This window comes from Gopherus flavomarginatus, chromosome 12 (genome assembly GCF_025201925.1).
Source record: "Gopherus flavomarginatus isolate rGopFla2 chromosome 12, rGopFla2.mat.asm, whole genome shotgun sequence".
NCBI lineage: Eukaryota > Metazoa > Chordata > Testudines > Testudinidae > Gopherus > Gopherus flavomarginatus.
In genome coordinates, this window is record NC_066628.1 from 24,195,505 (window position 1) to 24,217,183 (window position 21,679).

General features: G+C 51.2%; 1 protein-coding gene across 5 annotated transcripts in view; it reads left to right on the forward strand.

Annotated features, from left to right (window-relative positions):
* The first annotated feature begins 5,916 nt into the window (after nt 1-5,916).
* LOC127032466 (zinc finger protein 883-like) overlaps nt 5,917-21,679 on the forward strand; it is a 28,547-nt gene continuing 12,784 nt past the window's right edge. For 2 of the 5 annotated variants that reach the window (XM_050919768.1, XM_050919764.1), the window contains exon 1: nt 12,652-21,386. Coding sequence is in view for 1 of the 5 variants with exons in the window: in XM_050919769.1 (XP_050775726.1) it covers nt 11,517-12,611 (1,095 nt within the window). In the remaining 4 variants the exon portion in view is untranslated. Of the gene's footprint in view, nt 6,119-7,351; nt 7,359-11,508; nt 12,612-12,651; nt 21,387-21,679 lie in introns of those variants that run through there. The other 3 variants (XM_050919769.1, XM_050919763.1, XM_050919767.1) reach the window with 3 other exon arrangements.

Sequence of the window (21,679 nt, forward strand, 5' to 3'; positions counted from 1 at the left end):
GGTGCAGCTTCAACTGCTGCCGGCGGCGCGTGGCAGAGAGGCACTCGAGGGGTCCTTCCTGGTCTCCTATCAGGAGGCCCATTACCGGGTGCACTATTCTACGGGGGAGACCCGGTGCTACCTCTGCCGGGCAACGGGGCACGTCCGGAGGGACTGACCCTTGGCCCAGCTCGGAGGAGCACCCGGGACCCCCGAGCCTCAGCAAGGTGCCTGCCTGGTCATCGCCGGCGCCCCTGGCTGCCTGGTGCCCAGGGCCGCCCTCCTCCTCAATCCATCACTGCTCCCACTCGGGCTGCAGGGGTACCTCCCTTGGCATGCCCAGACGAGCGGGAGAGCCCTGCCTCCGCTGCCTGCACTCTGGCGGGGCCTGTGGAGGAGGGTGCGGCAGGGGTAGCGCTGGGCGTGGGAGAGGGCCCTCTCCAGGGGTTATCTTCCCTTCATTCGGCTGCCCCACTAGTGCCCCCTCATGTCCACGACCCACCATCCCTGCTCTCTGACCCAACCCCTGTCGACCAGCCCGCGAGCAACGCCATGGAGGGCTGGACCCAAGTCCAGGGTAGGCGGGGCAAGTGGAAGGCTCGAGCTCTGCTCCTACCGCCTGATGCGGGAGCCCCCTGTAAGACTAGAAGGGGCCGCAGATGCCAAGCCTTCTGCCGTGCCCTCGGAGTCAATCCATCCGCCAGTGCCGGCCAGCGAAGCCGTGGCAGCACCAGAGGGTATCACCGTCCCTCCTCTGCAATCCCTTTCTGTGGAGGCCTCGGATGCGGTCCCCCCTGCTCCTGTGCCAGCTGCACCCCCTGCAACACTCGAGGTGCTCGTTGCCTTGGGCGCTAGTGGGGAGGACCCCGGGGTGGTGGAAGGTGAGCCCCCCTCCATCTTTGAGGAGATCAAGGCCCTGGGTCTGACCCCAGTTACCTAGGGGGAGGATGACCCTCTGCCAGCGGGCCTCGACCTAGCCATCCTCACCCCAGCTCCCCTTTCCCCATGCTCCCTTCTCCTGACTGCTGCATCCGCTCCTGCCTCTGAGTGGATTCCCTACCCTGCCTGGCCGTGGATGGCATCCTGCTGATGGCCGCTGAGCCCATTGAGGCGACGGCTGGTGCCTCGCGGCCGGGAGATGGGCTCACAGGGGTATCCCTCGGTGAGGCGAGGCACCTGAGTTCCTTCCCAGGCGGGGTCCCACCGAAGGTGTTACATCTGATGCCGTGGCTAGGGCGCCTACATTGAGCCTGAGCCCGGCATCACTGGGGACCCCCTCCCTACCCCTCAGACCCCTGCGCCTGGCCACGAGGAGCCACCTCCTGAAAGTCCGGCTCCTGCAGCCTGGGACCCCATCTCCGTCCCTATCCCGGACCCCAGCCCTGCCCTTACTCTTGACGCCATCCCTGCCCCCTCCACCGCCCCTGATGTTATTGCTGCCCCTGGGGCTGTCCCCTTCCCTTTCCCGGAGGGCGACCCCCAGGGGGTGGCCTTTACATTTCACAGTCCCGACCCCCTAGGGGCTGCACTCTTCCCTCCGCCGCCCCCCCATCGAGCCAGGGTCTGAGGCAGACCATGTGGTGCCAGCCCATCGGGCGCCATGTTGGGGGCCCGCCCCCTGCCTTCCCATCTCCGTAGGCCACGGGGCTGTCCCAGAGGCCTCACTGGTGGGTCACCGGAGGCCAGTGACCCCACTCCCCCCATGCACTGTGAGAGGAGCTGCGGGAGTTCCTGGACGATGTCAGGGGCTCCCGCAACAAGGTATGGCTTGCTCTCCAGCGATGGGGGGATTTCCACCAAATCCTCCGGGCCACGAGGGCCCTCATGGGGGAGGGCAAAAGGACCGGGAAGCAGGACGCCACGGCTTACTACCGGGTCCACGAATTCCATGACGCCTTGCTCACCTTTGGGGTGTGTCACGGTTTGCTGTGTGGCCCAATGGGGACCGTGGGCATCCCTGCCGGCGAGGATCCTCCCCAGCCCTCCTCATGGCACTCGTCACCTTTGCCACATTGAACACCCGGAGCTGTAGGGTGGGTTTCCACAGGAGCCAGCTGCTCTCCTTCCTTCGGGACGGGGGGCACTCTGTGGTTTTCCTACAGGAGACCCACACGTATCCAGCTGCCGAAGCCAGCTGGCGGCTGGAGTGGGGGGACGGGGTCTACTTCAGCCATCTCACAACATGTAGGGCTAGAGTGGCTACCCTGTTCTCCCTCGACCTACGGCCGGAGGTGCTGGGGGTCGCTGAGGCTGTGCCGGGCCGCCTGCTGCATCTCTGAGTCCGCATGGAGGGGCTCGTGGTCAACCTCGTGAACGTCTATGCCCCGACATCGGCCCTGGAGCGGCTGCCATTCTATCAGCAGGTGTCTGCCTTCCTTGGCTCCTTGGATCCTTGTGAGTGCCTGGTCCTGGGTGGGGACTTCGACATCATCCTAGAGGAGCGGGACCGCTTGGGGACCGAGCAGAGCCTGGCCGCCGGGGATGTCCTCTGGGAGATCGTCAACCATCACTCCTTGGTGGACGTCTGGCGCGACCACCACCCGGATGATGTCTCCACGTTCACCTATGTCCGGGTGGGAGCCCATCGGTCGTGCCACTCCCGGTTGGACCACATCTACATGTCACGCTTCCACCTTTCACAGGTCCAGTCCTCCAGCGTCTGCCCGGCCCCTTTTTCTGATCACCACCTCGTTACTGTGACGGCCTCTCTTAGTGCTGAGAGGCTGGGGCCGGCCTATTGGAACTTCAACAACAGCTTGCTGGAGGATGCGGGTTTCGTGGCGTCCTTCAAGGAGTTCTGGCTGGCCTGGCGAGGGCAGCGGCGTGCCTTTCCTTCGGCGCGGCTGGGGCGGCATGCCTTTCCCTCGGTGGGATGTGGGGAAGGTGCGCACCCGGCTCTTCTGCCGTGACTACACCCGGGGCGTCAGCCGACGGAGGGATGCGGCACTAGGGCAGTTGGAACGGGAAGTCTTAGAGCTGGAGAGGCATCTCGCCGCCAGCCCCGAGGATCCATCCCTTTGCGGAGCATGCCGGGAGAGGCAGGAGGAGCTCTGGGTCCTCGAGGAGGGGGGCCCCCGGGTCAGGGCGCCGCCGGGGCTGCCGGCGGCCCAGGGGGGCCCCCGGGTCAGGGCGCCGCCGGGGCTGCCGGCGGCCCAGGGGGGCCCCCGGGTCAGGGCGCCGCCGCGGCAGCCGGCGGCCCAGGGGGTCCCGCTGCGACTGCCCAGAGGTTCAGGCTGCCGGCGGTGCGCTGACCCAGGGGAATCCCTGGGCTGCTAGCAGAGGCTCAGAAATCAGAATCCCTCTCCCTCTCAGAGCAGGGGCTCCAGCCTATGCAATTTTTCTCATTGTGCGGGGGTGGGGGGAAGGCAGCTGGGCAGAGCTGTGCAGCTCTGCTTAGTGCACGTTGTAGGAGCCCTGCAGCGGCGTGACACAAGGGCTTCTGGAGGAAAGCGGGGGCTGCCCCCCTGGCTCAGCCTCCACATCAGCCCCAGCGAGGGGCAGGAGAAGAAAAGAGCCTCAGCAGTGGTCTGGTGGAGTGGAGGAAGAAAGAAGACCCTGACGCTCATGTGCTGGGCAAGGTAAGCAAGTGCTTCCCCACAGCTCGGCCTCAGGTGCCTGTGCTCCTGCCCCCTTGGTCCTTGGCTGGTCCCTGCTCCTGCTCCCCTTGTATGTGGGTGGCTTGAGAGAACAGCAGCCTGCAGAGCTGAGCTGCCCCAGTGCCCCCAGGCACCCCCCTTGACCCCATCCCCCCCCACAGCCCTGACCCCCAGCTCTGAGTCCAGCCCCTCTGAGCTGGACACCACCCTGACACCATCTCCCCACATCCCTGAGCCCAGCCCCTGTGAGCTGGGCACCCCTGAACCCAGAGCTCAGCTCCCCACCCAGCCCTGGGCATCAACAGCACCGCCCCCAGGCAGCGACAGCCCATTGGTACCAACCATCACAATCGCCCATCATCTGCCCATTATGTAATTGCAAATGTATACAGACCATTACAGCTTTTAATGTTTTTAAATAATGTATTTAGTGTATTTTCAAATTATTACAAGTTAATTTTTGAATGTATTTCACTAGTTATTTTTTTTACATTTCCTAATACATGTTACTATAGTATTGCAAATGTTTTATGGAAGGGGCCACCAATTTTGCTTTGCCCAAGGCCCCCTGAATCCTCTGGGCAGCCCTGTCTGAGTTTTAAGCCCTGCTGCTGTGTTTTGCCTGCAACAGGCAGGCCTAAGCCTGTGAGTGACCCCCATAGCGGCTGCCTGAAGAAGTGCTTGGGGAATCATGCAGAAGGAGCGTGATATTTGTTTGAGTTCTCTCCTCATGGAGGCTGTGCTCCACTTGGTGCAGGACAGCAGTCTCAGCAGGACTCTAGGCCCAGCACCTTGCCTCAGTTTGTGGACTTGTACTGCACCCATCACCGGGCTCAGTCTGGCACCGTTACCCCTCACCAGTGCCCAAGAAGCAGTCAAAAAAGTTGGATGGACTAGTTAGGTTAGTTGTTGTGCTATTGCTTGCCCAGTGTAGAGACCACTGAATGCATAATATTCCTCTGTGATGTTCTGTCCTGAGCACAACTGGCATGTTATGAGGTAGTGCCTGTGAGGGACGGGTGTCTGTTTATGTCATCCAGCCATCATGTCTTAAGTCTTCTGTGGGGGGAGCTTTTCCATTCTGCTTTCATTGGATCAAAGTCAAAGATTATTTTCACAGGGAAGTTAGTAGGCATTTAGAGCAGATGAACATACCACCACAGAGAGCACTTGGCAACCATTTGAGTGTGTGTGACCTATTTAGTTAGAAAATGGAATTTTTTCATTCAAATTGAGTTTGTACCATTTGATGATTTTAATCATTTGGAGGTGCATAGCTAGTTAGGCAGAATGCATTCCGCAGCACTCCCAGTCAGATTTTGATATGAAGGAAGGACGTATACGTGACTAAAAACGGTGTATTTCTGATTACAATCAACATTGCTTAATTTTAAGGGAAAGTCATCTTGATCTCTTAATCAATATTTACGTCAAGCAGTTGATGAAATTCAAATAGTTAATTATAGTAAGTGACATGCATTCTCTGTCCTTTACTTTTAATAGTGAACAAGAAAAAGGACTGATAGGAATAAAATGTCATTTTTTTTCGTTTACAGTTGATGCAGCCTCATGGCAGATTAAAAAAAAAAAGGTCTGGGGCACAATTTCATGACCGTGTATTGTGTATAATGTATGTGATTTTTTTTTGGGGGGGGGGGCGCAAGATGGAAGTTTCGCCTAGGGCGCAAAATATCCTTGCACTGGCCCTGGCTCGAGCCGGTTTTGCATTCTGTTATTGAAACGGAACCCCTGGATACTGAACCTGGCCCTTGTTGTTGCCAACTCAGAGGGGCAGAAGGGTTACATATCATTTCCTCAGATGTGATAAGTGACTTTTGAAGAGGGGTTGCAGAGTTTTCTTGTGGTTGGGGGTTGTGGAGAGCTTGCTGTGTGTGTGGGGGGGGGGACGGATTTTTGACCCACACACTCACTCTCTCTCTCTCTCCAGGAGAGCTGGGCGGTGGGGGGCCGAGAAAAGCCTCAGCTGGGACTGGAGACACGGGCAATGCTAGACTAGGGGGTTGCAACTTTCTGTCTCTGTCTGTCTGTCTCTCTCCCGGGGAGAAAAACCTCAGCTGGGATTGAAGACTGGCAATTCTGGACTAGGGTTGCCTGCCCTCCAGACTGTGCTGGATTGAAGATTAATCTATCAAAAAAGATTCTGTCATGTGATGAAACCCATTCATCTATCCACAATGGGCAGCAGCCCTGTCTGCACCCGGACCCTGCTCTGGCAGGGAGCTGACTAATGAAATAATGCCCAATAACACCAGAGGGCCCTGCTCTGCTTATTACTCCGGGAACGGAGACGGCTGCTGCTCTCTGCCTGTCTGCTCAGCACGTCGGGGGTTGGACTTCCCGGGTCGGACGCTGCTGTCGCCTCCATTGTGAGCCGGGAGCCCAGGCTGAGCCGCTGCTGCTCCCCAGCGGGGTGTGTGCGGGGAGAGCCCTTCCCCAGCGCCCCTCTGTGCTCAGCCGGGGGGACTCTCTCCGGAGGCAGCTCCGGGCGCTGTCGACACCAGCCCCTGAGCCGGAGCCTGCAGGTGAGGGGAGAGACCCGGGGGAAGGGCTGGGGCCGGGCAGGAAAGTGATTCTGCAGCACTAGCCCCTCCTCGCCCCAGCTCTGCTCCCGGGGGGGCGGGGGTCTGCGAGTCCCAGAGCTGCTGCCCTCTCTGGCCCCCTCCAGGCTCTGGTTCTCACAGCCTCCCGCACCCCGGCTGCTCTGACGCTGCAGGGCATCAGCCGAGGACCCAGGGCCGCCCAGAGGATTCGAGGGGCCTTGGGACCAAGTGGGGGAGGTGCAGCGCTTGTACTCACCCCGCAGCGGTCTGGGTCTTCCACGCATTTTGGCGGTGGGGGGCTGTTCAGTGCTGCCAAAGACGCGGAGCGACTGAAGGACACCCCCCCCCCCCCCGCCAAAATGCTGCCGAACACCTGGAGTGCTGCTGGGTCAGGACATGTGAGCTCCCGGGCTTGGGGCAAGTTGCCTCAATGCCCCCCCCCCCCCGGGCGGCCTTGTGAGGACCTTGTCTTGGGGTTTGCTGGCTGTGTGTGTGCTCTGCCCCCTGTCCCCACCCCTTAGTGCCTACCTGCCCCAGCCAGGGTGCTGCCCACCCCGGGCACACAGCTCCAGAGAGCATCCTGCCAGCTGTGTCTGTGCCGGGGCAGCAACAGGAGGAGCAGGGTTGGGGGCTAAGCTGCCTAGGGCCGCTAAGAGGCGCATGGAGAGGCTGCAGGTGTAGTGAAGGATACTGCTCCTCCTAGGAATGTGCTACCAGCAGCACAGTCTGATACTTATAGATGTTAGGAGCTACTATTGTATTAAACTGCTACCTGATGTAGCAAATGTGGACAGGTAGCAGTTTCTTGCAGTATAGTATATGCTATAGTGCTGTCTGTAGGGGTTAGTGATACGTATAGATTGTAAGAAACAGCTTCTGTAAAAAGATGCTACTTTATTTGTACATACTTGAAAACTGTTATCATGTTATCTCAATCCTATGCCATTATCTCAATCATTAAGATTTTGAATAGAAACGTATCCACAACATTGTTATTCCCATCTTATTTATCATTATGTCCATCTTGGTTTCATTTCCAAAGTTTGTTTATGATAAGGTCATGTAGGCTTGTTACACTGTTAAAGGAAGCTATCAGGTTGGTTTTACATGTAAAAATGCTTGAAATACCTTTTTTTTTAGCAAAGTTTAACCTTTCCCTGCTGCTAACAAAGTTTGACCTTTCCCTGTTGTGAGTAGCACAGACCTACAGATATATACACACGTGAGTGAAAATGCTGAAACTGGAAACTGTAAGGATGTGCTGCTACCTGTAGCAGTGCAATGTGATGAAGCAAATTCCTACAGGCAGCAGTTTCTCACACCACTGTTTATGTGAGCCTGCTCTCTGTAGGAATCAGCTACATCCCATGGCCTATTTTTTAGCAAAGTTGGACCTCTCATTGTAGGAATTAGCTTCATCACATTGCAGTGCTACAGGGAGCACATCCCTATTTGCAGTTTCATACACGTGTGTGTGTGTGTGTGTGTGTGTGTGTGTGTGTGAGAAAATGCTCACTGTAGGACCGTGCTACCCGCAGCAGCGAGAGGTCCAACTTTGCTTAAAAAAAAGCCCATTGGATGTAGCTGATTCCTACAGAGAGGAGTCTCACATGCATACAGGTTGGATAAACACAGTCAACAGTCATCTTGCATAAAGTTTATATTAGCTATGTCATATCCATATCATAAGCATATTTTCATAAAGAATGTAGAGTATAATGTCACACCCCTCTTGTATGTTTGCTGATCTGCAAATAATAAAGGAGCATGCACCTTTGGATGCAAATGCTTATGACAATAGTACAGAGCCATGCAGGCTCCATGATTCTGTGTGAGATGGCAGATAGTGAGGAGGGCCAACAAGGTTAGTGGTTTAGAAAAAAAGGTGTAAACCTTATGTATACTTTTATGCATTATAAGAAGTTTGATCTCCTGGCCACAACTACCCCTGTCTGACCTGTTTGGTACCCAACATACACTGCCAAACCAAAGCTTCCCAAAATACAGTGCATGCGTACAAAATATATGCAAAATACAAGTGACATAGTAACCGTAGTGACTCTATAGTGACATAACTTGAGTTAACCCACACTTAAACTGTAGGTATGGCCTTAGGTATATTAAATGTTTGGGAGAGTGAGAGTAGACTACTATTCATTCAGGTGTTTCGGCTCAAGGCATTGGAACTGGCCTTACTGCACCCTACAGGCTCAGGAACAAGGCCCCAAAAAAGATATCTATTTATTACAATTTCTTGACTCGAGGGTGTACAACTCATGATTTTAAAATTCTTGTGGTTGTAAAGGTATCTTGGAGTTGTAGATGTGTGTTCATTATGTTTTGAAAGGAAAAACTATCAGTGAGTTGAACAAAGAATTAGATCAGTCCCTCAGGATAAGTAGATTGGCTATTAGCCAAGATAATCAGGGATGCAGGCCCAGGCTCTGCATGTCCCTAAACTGCCAGATGGTGGGAGTAGACAATGAGATGGTTCAATGAGTCATTGCCTGGTCTGATCATTCCCTTAGAAGCACCTGGCATTGGCCACTGTCACAAGACAGGATTGTAGATGTGGTGGACTATTGGTCTGACCATCAATATTTACACCATTGGTGGATTGACTCAAAACAGAGTTTTGACAATAGGCCAGAAATTCAGTCAGAGTGGAAGTCAGATGATCCAACAGAATAAACATCTGCTCTAAAAATGAGAAGAAAAAATTAGAATAAAAAATTCAGGGAATTCAGGGAATCCCAGCAGCAGATAAGACAACTTGGGAAACTGCTGGGAGACTCTGTGCATTCAGAAACAGTGATAAGGGATTCTTTGTTTCTGAGGGGATATATGTAAAATGTTTCACTGAATTAAGTATCAGGGGTAGCTGTGTTAGTCTGTATCTACAAAAACAACAAGAAGTCTGGTGGCACCTTAAAGACTAACAGATTTATTTGGGCATAAGCTTTCGTGGGTAAAATCCTCACTTCTTCACACACCCTGAGTGCAACAAGTTTGAGCACTTTAAAGCGCTAGCATGGACAGGCTCATCTCCCAGTGCTCAGAGCTAATCCCCTCCTCGAAGTGGATTACCAGGAGCACAGTGCTTTGAAATTTGTAGTGTAGACATAGCCTCAGTAGGTTAGATCTAGAGTGACCAGATGTCCCAATTTTATAGGGACAGTCCCGATTTTTGGGTCTTTATCTTATATAACTTCTATTACCCCCCACCCCATCCCGATTTTTCGCATTTGCTGTCTGGTCACCCTAGTTAGATCAGACAAAGAGGAGCAGCATTGATATTCCTGTGCCTTTAAGAACTCAGCCCTGGGAAGCTGATGCTGAGAGGTCCTGTCTGTGAGAGGGGAAATAAAAAAGCCCCTCTGCCACCCACCATTTTTGCAAACATTGGTGTCTGTCACACTGGGGTAACTGCTACCCCATCTGCCCCTGACTGTGGCAGGTTTTGCCCTTGGTCACCCTCTGCCAGTGCCTCACCCCAAACTTAATGCCTGCTCCTTCCCTCCCCAGCCCTGATTTTGCCCTTTAGCCCCTCTCCTAGTGCTGTCTCCGGCTGCTTGACCCCCCAGACCAGTAAATTTCCACTTCCTGCTCAGACCCTGGCCACCCCCCTGCTTCGATTTATCCCCTTTGCCACTTTTTAACCCCTGTCAAAAGCAGTCAGCAGAATCCTATGGGTATAAGGGCAGGGGGAAGGGCAGTGGCTTCAGCAGATGTACTGAGCATGCTCAGTATGCTGTAAGTAGCACCTTTCTATGGGAGCAGGATCCTTCCTTACATCGGATGTGAGAAATGTAGCGCCCAGGCAGCTGTCAGTCAGGGTTTGCTGGCTGGATGACTATGAGCCACCAGTGTGGTGTGACTGCAAAGCAGGCAAATGTGATCCTAGGATGTATGAGGTGAGGCATTTCCAGTGGAGCTAGGGAAGTGTGTGGATGTCCTCCTGTGAGGCACTGGGGAGACCTCCTCTGGGATGCTGGGCATAGTCCTGATCACCCATGGCCAAAAATGATTAATTCAAAGTGGCCCAGGTGCAGAGACATGTTGGTAGGATGATGGAGGGCCAGTCTTCTGAGGGGAGGCCAGAAGAGTTGGCTCGTTTAGCCTAGGAAAATGAAGGCTAAGAGGGGATGTGATTTCTCACTATAAATACATTTAGGGGTGCGGGGAATACCAGGGAGGGAGAAGAACTCTTTAGGCTAAAGGATAACGTTGGGCAAGAACATATGAGGATAAACTAGCCGTGAACAAATTCAGGCTGGAAATTAAAAGATGGTTTCTAGCCTGGGGACAAACCACTTAATGCTTTGTGAGAGAGAGCTGGACAAATTTATGAGGGAGATAGTGCTATGGGATTGTGTATGATGAGAAGGGGGTCAGCTGGCCTGGCAGTCCTTTCCAGTTCCTGTCTTATGTTCCTAAAGCACGTGCTTCAGGGCTTCAGTGGAGGGGTCAGGAAGGGATTGCCCCCAATGCATTCAAGGGATGTGGGGTGGTTTTAGTCTGTTTCCTTTGAAGTATCCCCATGGCTGGGGATAGGTACTAGATAGTGTGGGCAGGGTTCAGAGGTGGCATCTTGCTCAGGTGCTAGGCTGGCTGGTTCCTCCTCCCACGCTCAGGGTTTGTCTGGTCGTCATATGTGGGGCTAGGAAGGAATTTTCCCCCAGCACAGATTGGCAGTGGACTTTAGGTTTTCACACCTTTCTCTGCAGTGCGGGCCATATGCCAGGATTATCCGCATATATCTCACTTTGACATTCCCCTTCCATTGGTGGGGTCTCGGGCACTGGTGCACCTCAGTCTCTCCTGCCTTTGCCTGTGGCACACAAGTCTAGTCTCCTGTGGGCTGTGATAGTTTGGTCTAATTCTGGTTGTTAGGCTTGGTGTGTAGGCGCTGGGCAGTGTTGGGGGCCTGTGATATGTGGGAAAGCAATCTGGATGATCTGGTGGTCCCATCTGGCCTTAAACTCTGTGACACCAGAGTGAGGCATAGCTGGGGTTGGGCATAGCATACATGCAGTGCACAGGGCTGGGAGAATGGTAGGGGACAGAGACCACTCTCAGCTGTTGATCCGCTTGATCCCACAAAGCCCAGTAAAATTTAAATATGAATATGTTTGCATAAGTGTACATATATTTGCAAACACCCCCAGTAGAATTTAAATTGGTGAACTATCCAATCTGAGGTCTGGCTGTGAACCCTCCCCTCGTTCCTCTGAGGAGTTGATTGTGGGACATATATCTTGTCAGTTTTCCATCTCCCCAGCACATATTGGGGTTAGTTCCCCTTTCTGGGGTTCTCTTTCCCACAGCCACAGGGACTGACTCCTGTCTGGGTTCTCCCTCTGTCCCAGCAGGTGATGGGATGGTGAATGAGAATGAGGAGGAGAAATCTCAGCAGGAAGGTGCTGAGCCAGTGGAACTGCATGGGATAGTATTGGAAAGAGTTGAAGGGGATGTTTCCCAGAGCCCTGAGCAGGAAGAAGCCTTTGAGAGTCAGCTCAGGCCAGAGAGGGCACATGGAAACCAGCCAGAGGAGAGACTGGCTAAATCTACTCGTGGGAAAAGAGGGGACAAGAATGTCCATGACGCTGTCCAACAAAGAAACTCAACTGAGCAGAGATCTCTCGCCTGTGGTAAATGTGGGCAAAGCTTCCCCTGCAGCTCCGCCCTCAGCCTGCACCAGAGGAGTCACAACAGTGCCAGAGAGAAACCTTACAAATGTGAGGAGTGCGGGAAAAGGTTCAGCCGGAGCTTAAACCTCATCATTCACCAGAGAGTGCACACGGGAGAGAGACCCTACAAATGCCCCGACTGCACGAAATGTTTCAAGAACAGCTCTGGGTTCCTGAGGCACCAACTAGCCCACACGGGCGATAAGCCCTTCATCTGCCCAGACTGCGGGAAATGCTTTAATCGGAGCTCCACCCTCGTCACACATCAGAGGACCCACACGGGGCAACAGCCCTACAAGTGCACTCACTGCGGGAAAGCCTTCAGCCAGAGCTCCAACCTGATCAGACACCAGAGAACCCATGGGGGAGAGCGCCCCTATCCATGTCCCGACTGTGGGAAGAGCTTCACCCAGAGCTCCAACCTCATGACCCACCAGAGAATCCACACGGGGGAGAGACCCTACAAATGCACCGAGTGCGGGAAAGGCTTCGTTCAGATTGCAAGCCTTCTTTCCCACGAACGAACCCACATGGAGGGGAAACCCCACGAGTGTCCTGACTGCGGGAAAAGGTTCCGCTATGGCTCCAGCCTGACTTCCCATCAGAGAACTCACACAGAGGAGAATCCCTATAAATGTCCCGACTGTGGGAAAAGCTTCCCTCAGAGCTCAAACCTCAGCAGGCACCAGCGAATCCACACAGGAGAGAAACCTTATGAGTGTCCTGTGTGCGGGAGAAGCTTCATTCAGAAATCAAACCTGTTCGCTCACCAGAGAACCCACTTAGTAGACAAACCTTCCAAGTCCCCTCTCAAATGAGGGCTAGGCCTCTGTCAGAGTCCAGGTGTTACCGCAGAAGGGAGTTAGGGCTCATTCACAGCCTTTTAACTTACAGGGTGATGTTAGCCTGGTTTAATAGGCTGTGTGAACACGCTATAATCCAGGCTTATTTTGGTTTAGCCTAAATTGATTAAGTCAGGTCTCTACAGACAAAAAATTGCCCCAGTCTAAGGGCCTCTCTGAGCAGGGATGTTATTCCAGAATAAGAGAGAGTGTGAATTTGAAGTGCTACAGATATCCCTAATGACACCGCATATGGACACTCTCGTATTGAGATTTAGGGTCCATGTGGGGAGTTGTTCAAAAATAGCAGTAGCCAGTCAGTTTCCCCATATAGACAAACCCTAATTAAAGGTAGGATTATAAACTGATTTAGCTTAACAGGCACAGCTGTATGTGTGATGCTCATAATTTCCAGCCTTCCTTGGCTTGGTTTATCTTGAGGTGTTTACACCATGTTAATTAGACCTTTGTGAGTTTGTGTATGGATAAGGACTTTGCTGGAGCACTGACCTCCACTCCTATCAAAGGCGTGAACTTTGGGGACTAAAAATTAAAAAGGAAATGGGCGGAAAAAGTCATTCACAGTAGGTAGAAGATAAACAGTTACATGATTGAATCAAGCAGAAGCTACAAACTAATTGTAGGCAATGGAATAGGAAGATGTGAAAGCAACAAACAGGAGCCGACAAATCTACTTTGTCATTTACTCCTTCCTTCCTACGTTGTGATGTAGCTAGCCCAGTGACCACAGCATAGAATCATAGAATATCAGGGTTGGAAGGGACCTCAGGATGTCATCTAGTCCAACCCCCCGCTCAAAGCAGGACCAATTCCCAACTAAATCATCCCAGCCAGGGCTTTGTCAAGCCTGATCTTAAAAACCTCTAAGGAAGAAGATTCCACCACTTCCCTAGGTAACCCATTCCAGTGCTTTACCATCTTCCTACTGAAAAAGTTTTTCCTAATATCCAACCTAAACCTCCCCCGCTGCAACTTGAGACCATTACTCCTTGTTCTGTCATCAGGTACCACTGAGAACAGTCTAGATCCATCCTCTTTGGAACCTGCTTTCAGGTAGTTGAAAGCAGCTATCATATCCCCCCTCTTTCTTCTCTTCTGCAGACTAAATAATCCCAGTTCCCTCAGCCTCTCCTCATAAGCCATGTGCTCCAGTCCCCTAATCATTTTTGTTGCCCTCCGTTGGACTCTTTCCAATTTTTCCACATCCTTCTTGTAGTGTGGGGCCCAAAACTGGACACAGTACTCCAGATGAGGCCTCACCAATGCCGAAGAGAGGGGAATGATCATGTCCCTCTATCTGCTGGCAGTGCTCCTACTTATACAGCCCAAAATGCCGTTAGCCTTCTTGGCAACAAGGGTACACTGTTGACTCATATCCAGCTTCTCGTCCACTGTAACCCATAGATCCTTTTCTGCACCACTGCTGCCTAACCATTTGGTCCCTAGTCTGTAGCAGTGCATGGGATTCTTCCTTCCGAAGTGCAGGACTCTGCACTTGTCCTTGTTGAACCTCATCAGATTTCTTTTGGTCCAGTCCTCTAATTTGTCTAGGTCCCTCTGTATCCTATCCCTGCCCTCCAGCATATCTAAAACTCCTCCCAGTTTAGCGTCATCTGCAAACTTGCTGAGGGTGCAATCCACGCCGTCCTCCAGATCTTTAATGAAGATATTGAACAAAACTGGCCTCAGGACCAACCCTTGGGACACTTTGCTTGATACTGGCTGCCAACTAGACAGGGAGCCATTGATCACTACCATCAGATCACTATCATCATTTATTTGTGTTAACCTCCTCCTTTCCAGCCCCTTCATCCAGTTACTGATTGTAAAACCCACCTGCTGTTTTTCCCTCATTGTACAAATGTGATTAAAGCTGTTCAAATGTGTATCAAGAGTGGTGAAAAGAGTGAAATGTGATTTTTAGCAGCATTGGCTGGAACTGCTGAAAATTGGCCTTTGGGTTGAGTTTGAGCTATATTTTACTATAGCAGAAATACAATGTACTAAGATGCATGTTCCTTAAGAGGAGAGCTGGTCACAAACAGAATTCCTGTTCCACAAAAAATTCCAAGATTCTGAAATTTCATTTAATCCCTAATTGGGACAAAAAGTAGAATTCTCAGAATTTTTCACAAAATGAAATATCCAGAACAATTTTATTTTGACATTATGGAAACGTTTTGGTAAGATCTAAACATTTTATTTTAATGTTATAATTTTACTGTATTTCATTATATCTTATTATTATAGACTCATAGAAATTTGGGCTAGAAGTGACCTCAAGAAGACATCTCTTTCAGCCCTCTGCGCTGAGGCAGGACCAAGTAAACGTAGACCATCTCAGATAGGTGTTTGTCCAACCTATTCTTAAAAGCCTCCATTGATGGGGATTATAATATATCACATCACATATTTAATATAGTTGAAATAACATCAAATTTAAATGTTTCAGTAATTTCCCATAGAAAATTTTAATGAAGTCAATATATTCCTGAGAAATGTTTTGATTTAATCAGATCAACATCTGATGGAACAACATTCCACTGGAAAACTGTTGAGCAATTCCTTTCTAGGGAAGAAATGTGGCTGTTTCTGACTTTTTCACATTAAAACAAAAAAGCTATGTTTTGTACAGTGTAATATTTCAAAGGAAGAAGAATAAGCAGTGTTACCCCTCTCACAATTTTATCACCAGTCTTGCAATATGTGGTATTTTATTAATACCCCAGCTCCCAGAATCATGTGTTTATGGGTGAATCTCAGTTCCCACTGATGGAAGAAAGAAAGTTTCTAGACCTTGAGGCTGCAGAGAAAAGCTTGAAAATGTGACCCCTGAAGACTCAAATATCAAAAGGCAAATGAAAGGAACCAATGCATATTACTTTAAAAAGATAATCTCATGATTTTAGGGGATTATGATTTTTAAACATTGGATTTGGCAATACTGAGATGGGGTTAGCTTTGAAAAGACAGGTATGGAAAAGAGACCAAACTTTGTGAGAGAGAAAAAGAAGGTAGCAGAGGGGAAATGGAAAGTGAGGTTCAAAGCAACAGGTGTACATTCAATAAGAATAGCCAAAGGAATATTGAGGCTGAAAACCTAGGCTAGAGGTTAAAAATTCTTCTCAAGCCTGATCCAGTAGAAACTGAGGACTGACAACTCATTATTCTAGTAGCAGGCAGAATTACTCAGTAGGTCGGAGAAAAGTGTCCCTCCTTAAGAGGTTTTATTTAGGACACTAGGATGTCCACCCATTCCTGCTGAGTCCACAGATGGAATCCAGAGGGGGAGGCTTATTACCTGAGATCAGGCTGTGGGAAAAGTCCTGAGTCGAGCCAGATGCACGAATGGGAGAATCCTGCTCTAGGCCTTGCCCTGTTCCTGAGCCCCCAACTGGGCAGACAGCAGTGCCTCATGCTCCCTCAGTTAGAACACCTATGAGATCCACCATGCTGCCCAACTAAGGATCCTCCGCAGACCCCTTCCAGGGGTTATGGCAGAGTCTCTTGCTAGAGCCCTGGGTTCCTTGTGAATGGGTGAGTTTAATTCTCAAACTCAGGCTCTGGCAAACTGGGACATGCTAGGTTACAGTGCCCCTTAGATTCCCCACTTAGAGAAGGTTAGATGGAAAAAACAAAACCCAGATGTTGGAACTGCAGAGTAGAGGTGATACCTCCCACCCAACACAGCCCCACAACCTTAATTCTGCCCCAGGGAAGGAGAACCCAGCAGTGTACCACTCTCTCTGCCTCAGCCAATGGGCAGCAAATGCTTCCCAGTTCAATAGTACTGCATAGGGGAATTCTCTGGCCTGGGCTTGCATGAGATCAGTCCAGATGACCTCATGGTTTCTTCTGGCCTTAAATTGTATGAAATGTGGTGACTCACATTGGTGGGGCTTATTAGATGGGCAGAGCTTGGAAGAAGGAGTCACTTTTCTATACCATTCTCATTCTGGGTGGGGGAGGCCTCTTGAACAGACCATATGGCCCCTTGCTTACCTGCTGCATCCCTCTACCAGCCCCAGTGGGGTGAAAGGGACAGAGAGAGGAGGGAAGCTGGTAGCCAGGAAGCTGAGAACTGTAGCTACCAGCTGGAAGCAGCACTGGGTGGGGACCTGGAGTCCATATGTCACACTGGGGCCCTGTTCAGTGAGAGAGGGCTCTGCACACCCTTAGCCCCAGGCATTGGGGGGTGGGAAGGGGAGGCACAGGTGGCCTAGACCCCAAGGCTGGCCAAACATTTTCCACAAAAACGCTGTTCCAACTGATTCATAGACTCATAGGATTAGAAGGGACCGCTAGGATCATCTAGTCTGAGCTCCAAATTGGGGACTGAAAATTGGGTTTTCACAGACAGTGTCTGGTTTCCATGGGACACATTTTTGTTGTCAGAAACCAAACACCTGAAAACAGAAATATTGATACTTGGAAATGGTGCTGCAATGCACCATAGGAGTTCACTCTCAGTCACTTGTCCTCTATGACCCCAAGATCCTTTTCACAGTCACTGCTTTCCGGGACACAGGCCCCCACTCTGTAGATATTGCCTGCATTCCTTGTTCCTAGATGTGTGATCTTGCATTTGGCTATATTAAAACATGTTTGAGGGGATTCAGCTTACCAAGCGATCTACATTGCTCTATGTGCCTGCCCTGTCATCATTATTTACCACTCTGCAAATTTCGTCAGCAATGATTTCATATTTTCTTCCAGATTGTGGATGAAACTGTTGAATAGAGTGAGGCCTGATATCGATCCCTGCAGAACCCCGCTAGAAATACCCCCACTCACAGATGATTCCCCATGGATGACCATTTTTTGGGATCTGTCAGTTAGCGAGTACTTAATCTTCAGCTCCTCAGCTCCCCCTTCTCTTGGGTAGACACCCTTATCTCTGTCCCTCCTGCCAGGGGTTTTACCAGACTGCACAGTTCCCTGCTTACACTGTGCTATCCGCAGCCAGCCAGACTGCCTAACCCGGCCAGCCTCTAGGCTTTGCTTTCTCTTCAAAGGCTATGAACAGTTGTAGTTGCCAGCAGCCACAAGTTACCATGTAGTGCTTTATAAGCTAGCACATTTATTCTTACTGTGGCAGCATTACAGAGAAAACATATTAAAACAATAAAAGTTCCTATCTGTGTGCTAAAAGTTCACCAGACATCACCCAGCAGTCTTACCAGGCCTCCGGAGGCCAAAGTCTTTCTTGTCAAAGAAATCGGATTGATGCGCTGGTGCCTGGAGCCGCCCCTGTCTGTGACATGCATCACTTTGTCTGTGACATGCATTATTCTCACCACTTCTGGTCTCAGTGCAATGCACAGCCTTATTTCAGCCTTCTCTGCTCCCTGGTGTTAGTGCTGAGTGTCTGTGCCATGCACAGCCTTCTCCCACTCTCAGCTATGCTGGTCTCAGTGCTGTGTGTTTGTGTCATGCACAGCCTTCCCCCATTCTCAGCTCCTTGGTGTCACTCCTCTGTGTCAGTGTAATGCACAGCCTTCCCCCACTCTCAGCTCCCCGGTGTCAGTGCTGCATGTATGTGCCTGTGGCAGGGCAGGGGTGAAACCCCTTGAATGCCCTGCTTTCGGGCAGAGAGGCCAGGGCAGAAGTGCAAAGCAGCCAGCAGGGACCCCTGCTGCGGGCCCTAACGAGGGCTGGCTCGCTGCAATAGACTGAGCTGAGCTAAGCAGTGACAGCTGGGCTGAAGGCTGGGAGGGCTATAAAAGCCCTGAACAAAACTCAGGTAGGAAGCTAGGAGGTGGGATAGAGAGGAATGATCACTTCCATCCATCTGCTGGCACTGCCCCTACTTATACAGTCCAAAATGTCATTAGCCTTCTTGGCAACAAGGGCACACTGTTGACTCATATCTAGCTTCTCATCCACTGTAACCTCTAGGTCCTTTTCTACACCACTGCTGCCTAGCCACTTGGTCCCTAGTCTGTAGTAGTGCATGGGATTCTTCCATCCTAAGTGCAGGATTCTGTACTTATCCTTATTGAACCTCATCAGATTTCTTTTGACCCAATCCTCTAATTTGTCTAGGTCCCTCTGTACCCTATCCCTACCCTCTAGCATATCTATCACTCCTCCTAGTTTAGTGTCATCTGCAAACTTGCTGAGAATGCAGTCCATGCCATCCTCCAGATCATTAATGAAGATATTGAACAAAACAGGCCCCAGGAGCGACACTTGGGGCACTCCGCCTGATACTGGCTGCCAACTAGACATGGAGCCATTGATCACTACTCATTGAGCGCGATGATCTACCCAGCTTTCTATCCACCTTATAGTCCATTCATCCAGCCCATACTTCTTTAACTTGCTGGCAAGAATACTGTGGGAGACTGTATCAGAACCTTTGCTAAAGTCAAGGAATAACATGTCTACTGCTTTCCCCTCATCCACAGACCCAGTTTTCTCCTCATAGAAGGCAATTAGGTTGGTTAGGCATGACTTGCCCTTGGTGAATCCATGCTAACTGTTCCTGATCACTTTCCTCTTCTCAAAGTGCTTCAAAATTGATTCCTTGAGGATCAGCTCCATGATTTTCCAGGGACTGAGGTGAGGCTGACTGGCCTGTAGTTCCCTGGATCCTCCTCCTTTCCCTTTTTAAAGATGGGCACTGCATTAGCCTTTTTCCAGTCATCTGGGACCTCCCCAGATCGCCATGAGTTTTCAAAGATAATGGCCAATGGGCTCTGTAGTCACATCCACCAACTCCTTTAGTACCCTCAGACGTAGTGCATGCAGCCCCATGGATTTGTGCCCATCCAGCTTTTCTAAATAATCCTGAACCACTTCTTTCTCCACAGAGGGCTGGTCACCTCCTCCCTACACTGTGCTGCCCAATGCAGTTGTCTGGGAGCTGACATTGTTTGTGAGGCAAAAAAATTATAGAGTACATTAGCTTTTTCCACATCCTCTATCGCTAGGTTGCCTTGTGGAACCCTGTTCTCTAGATCGGAGTGACTCTCAGCCAGTGGAAAATAGGAGGGTTTATTGAGCATCTGAACACAGCGTAGGAAACTCTCAGGCCTGGCCTTTCTCAGCACAGTACATCTAAGTCTCTCCTTCATCCAGGTGGGCTCTGCCTGCTCTCTCTCTCCAGTCCCGATCCCCCTTGCTTTCCAGCTGGGCATCTGATATCACCTTCCCCAAGCCCCGCCTCTGTCCATTGTCTTCTATCCAGGTAAACAGGGTCACCTGGCTGGAACTGACTGATTAGGTTACTGGGGTCCTCTCGTTGCAGCCCATTGTCCTCCCACTGGCCAGAACTAGTTGTGACTCCCGAGCTGGGCCGCCATGACACCATTTGCTGGGGTAGCCATTCCCCAGGCCATTGGCTGGGGTCCTAAGTTCTGTTGCTGGTCCTCTGTAACAACAAACTCCCTCTCCCAGCACTCCGTTAAACCAGTAACACCCAGGGAAACTGAGTCCCACCCCTTCTGCTTGCAAACCATTGAAAAAACCAATAAAAAACAAAGAGAACCCCCCACTTTATCTCACCTGGTGTCAGTGCTGAAGGTCTGTGCCGTGGATCAAGTTTCCTCATTCTCAGCACCCCATTTCTTATCGCTGTGCACTGCACCATGTGTCCTCGTTCTCAGCTGCCCATCTCTTAACTCCGTTTGGGCCATGTATTTAACTCGGCCGCCCAGAGGATTCAGGGGGCCTGGGGCAAAGCGGGGGAGCTGCAGCGCTTGTACTCACCCGGCGGTGGTCTGGGTCTTTGGCAGCATTTTGGTGGCAGGGGGCTCTTCAGTCGCTCCGTGTCTTCGGCAGCACTGAATGGCCCCCGCTGCCAAAGACCCAGACCGTCGCCGGGCCAGGGCTCATGGGGCCCCTGCGGGGCCCAGGGCCTGGGACAAATTGCCCCACTTGCCCTCTCCCCCTGATTTAACTTCCCTATTCTCAGCTCCCTTGGTCTCAGGGCTATATGTGGGTGCTCTGCACTGAGTCTTGGTCTACACTACAAGTTTAGGTCGAATTTAGCAGCGTTAGATCGACGAGGGGATTAGTGCTGAAACTGACCTTGCTGGGTCGAATTTGGGGTAGTGTGGATGCAATTCGACAGTATTGGCCTCCGGGAGCTATCCCAGAGTGCTCCATTGTGACTGCTCTGGACAGCACTCTCAACTCCGATGCACTGGCCAGGTAGACAGGAAAAGCCCCATGAACTTTTGAATTTCATGTCCTGTTTGCCCTGTGTGGAGAGCTGATCAGCACAGGTTACCATGAAGTCCTAGAATCGCAAAAGAGCTCCAGCATGGACCAAACGGGAGGTACCGGAATATTTGAAAAAATCTCAAAGGGCATGAAGGACAGAGGCCATAACAGGGACCTGTAGCAGTGAAACTTAAGGAGCTGAGGCAAGCCTACCAAAAAAACAGAGAGGCAAACGGCCGCTCTGGGGCAAAGTCTCCGATATGCTGCTTCTATGATGAGCTGCATACTATTCTAGGGGGTGCCCCTACAACTACCCCACCCCTGTGCTTTGACTCCGTCAATGGACTCTCATGCAACAGGGATGCAGATTTAGGGGAAGAGGAGGAGGACGTTGAAGTTAGCGCGCAGCAAGGACGTGGAGAAAACATTTTCCCCGGCAGCCAGGAACTGTTTATCACTCTGGACCTAGTACTCTCCCAACCCACCCAGGTGGGCTCACAGACCTTGAAGGAAGTGAAGGCACCTCTGGTGAGTGTACTTTTGTAAATATTGTACATGGTTTAAAAGCAAGCATGTTTAATGATTAATTTGACCTGAAGACTTGGGATACATTCACGGCCAGTGCAGCTACTGGAAAAGTCTGTTAACGTGTAAGGGGATGGAGCGGAAATCCTCCAGGGACATCTCAGTGAAGCTCTCCTGGATGTACTCCCAAAGCCTTTGCAAAAGGTTTCTGGGGAGGGCAGCCTTATTCCATCCTCCATTATCATGCCAGGCCAGTAGCACGTAGTCTGGAATCATTGCATAACAAAGCATGGCAG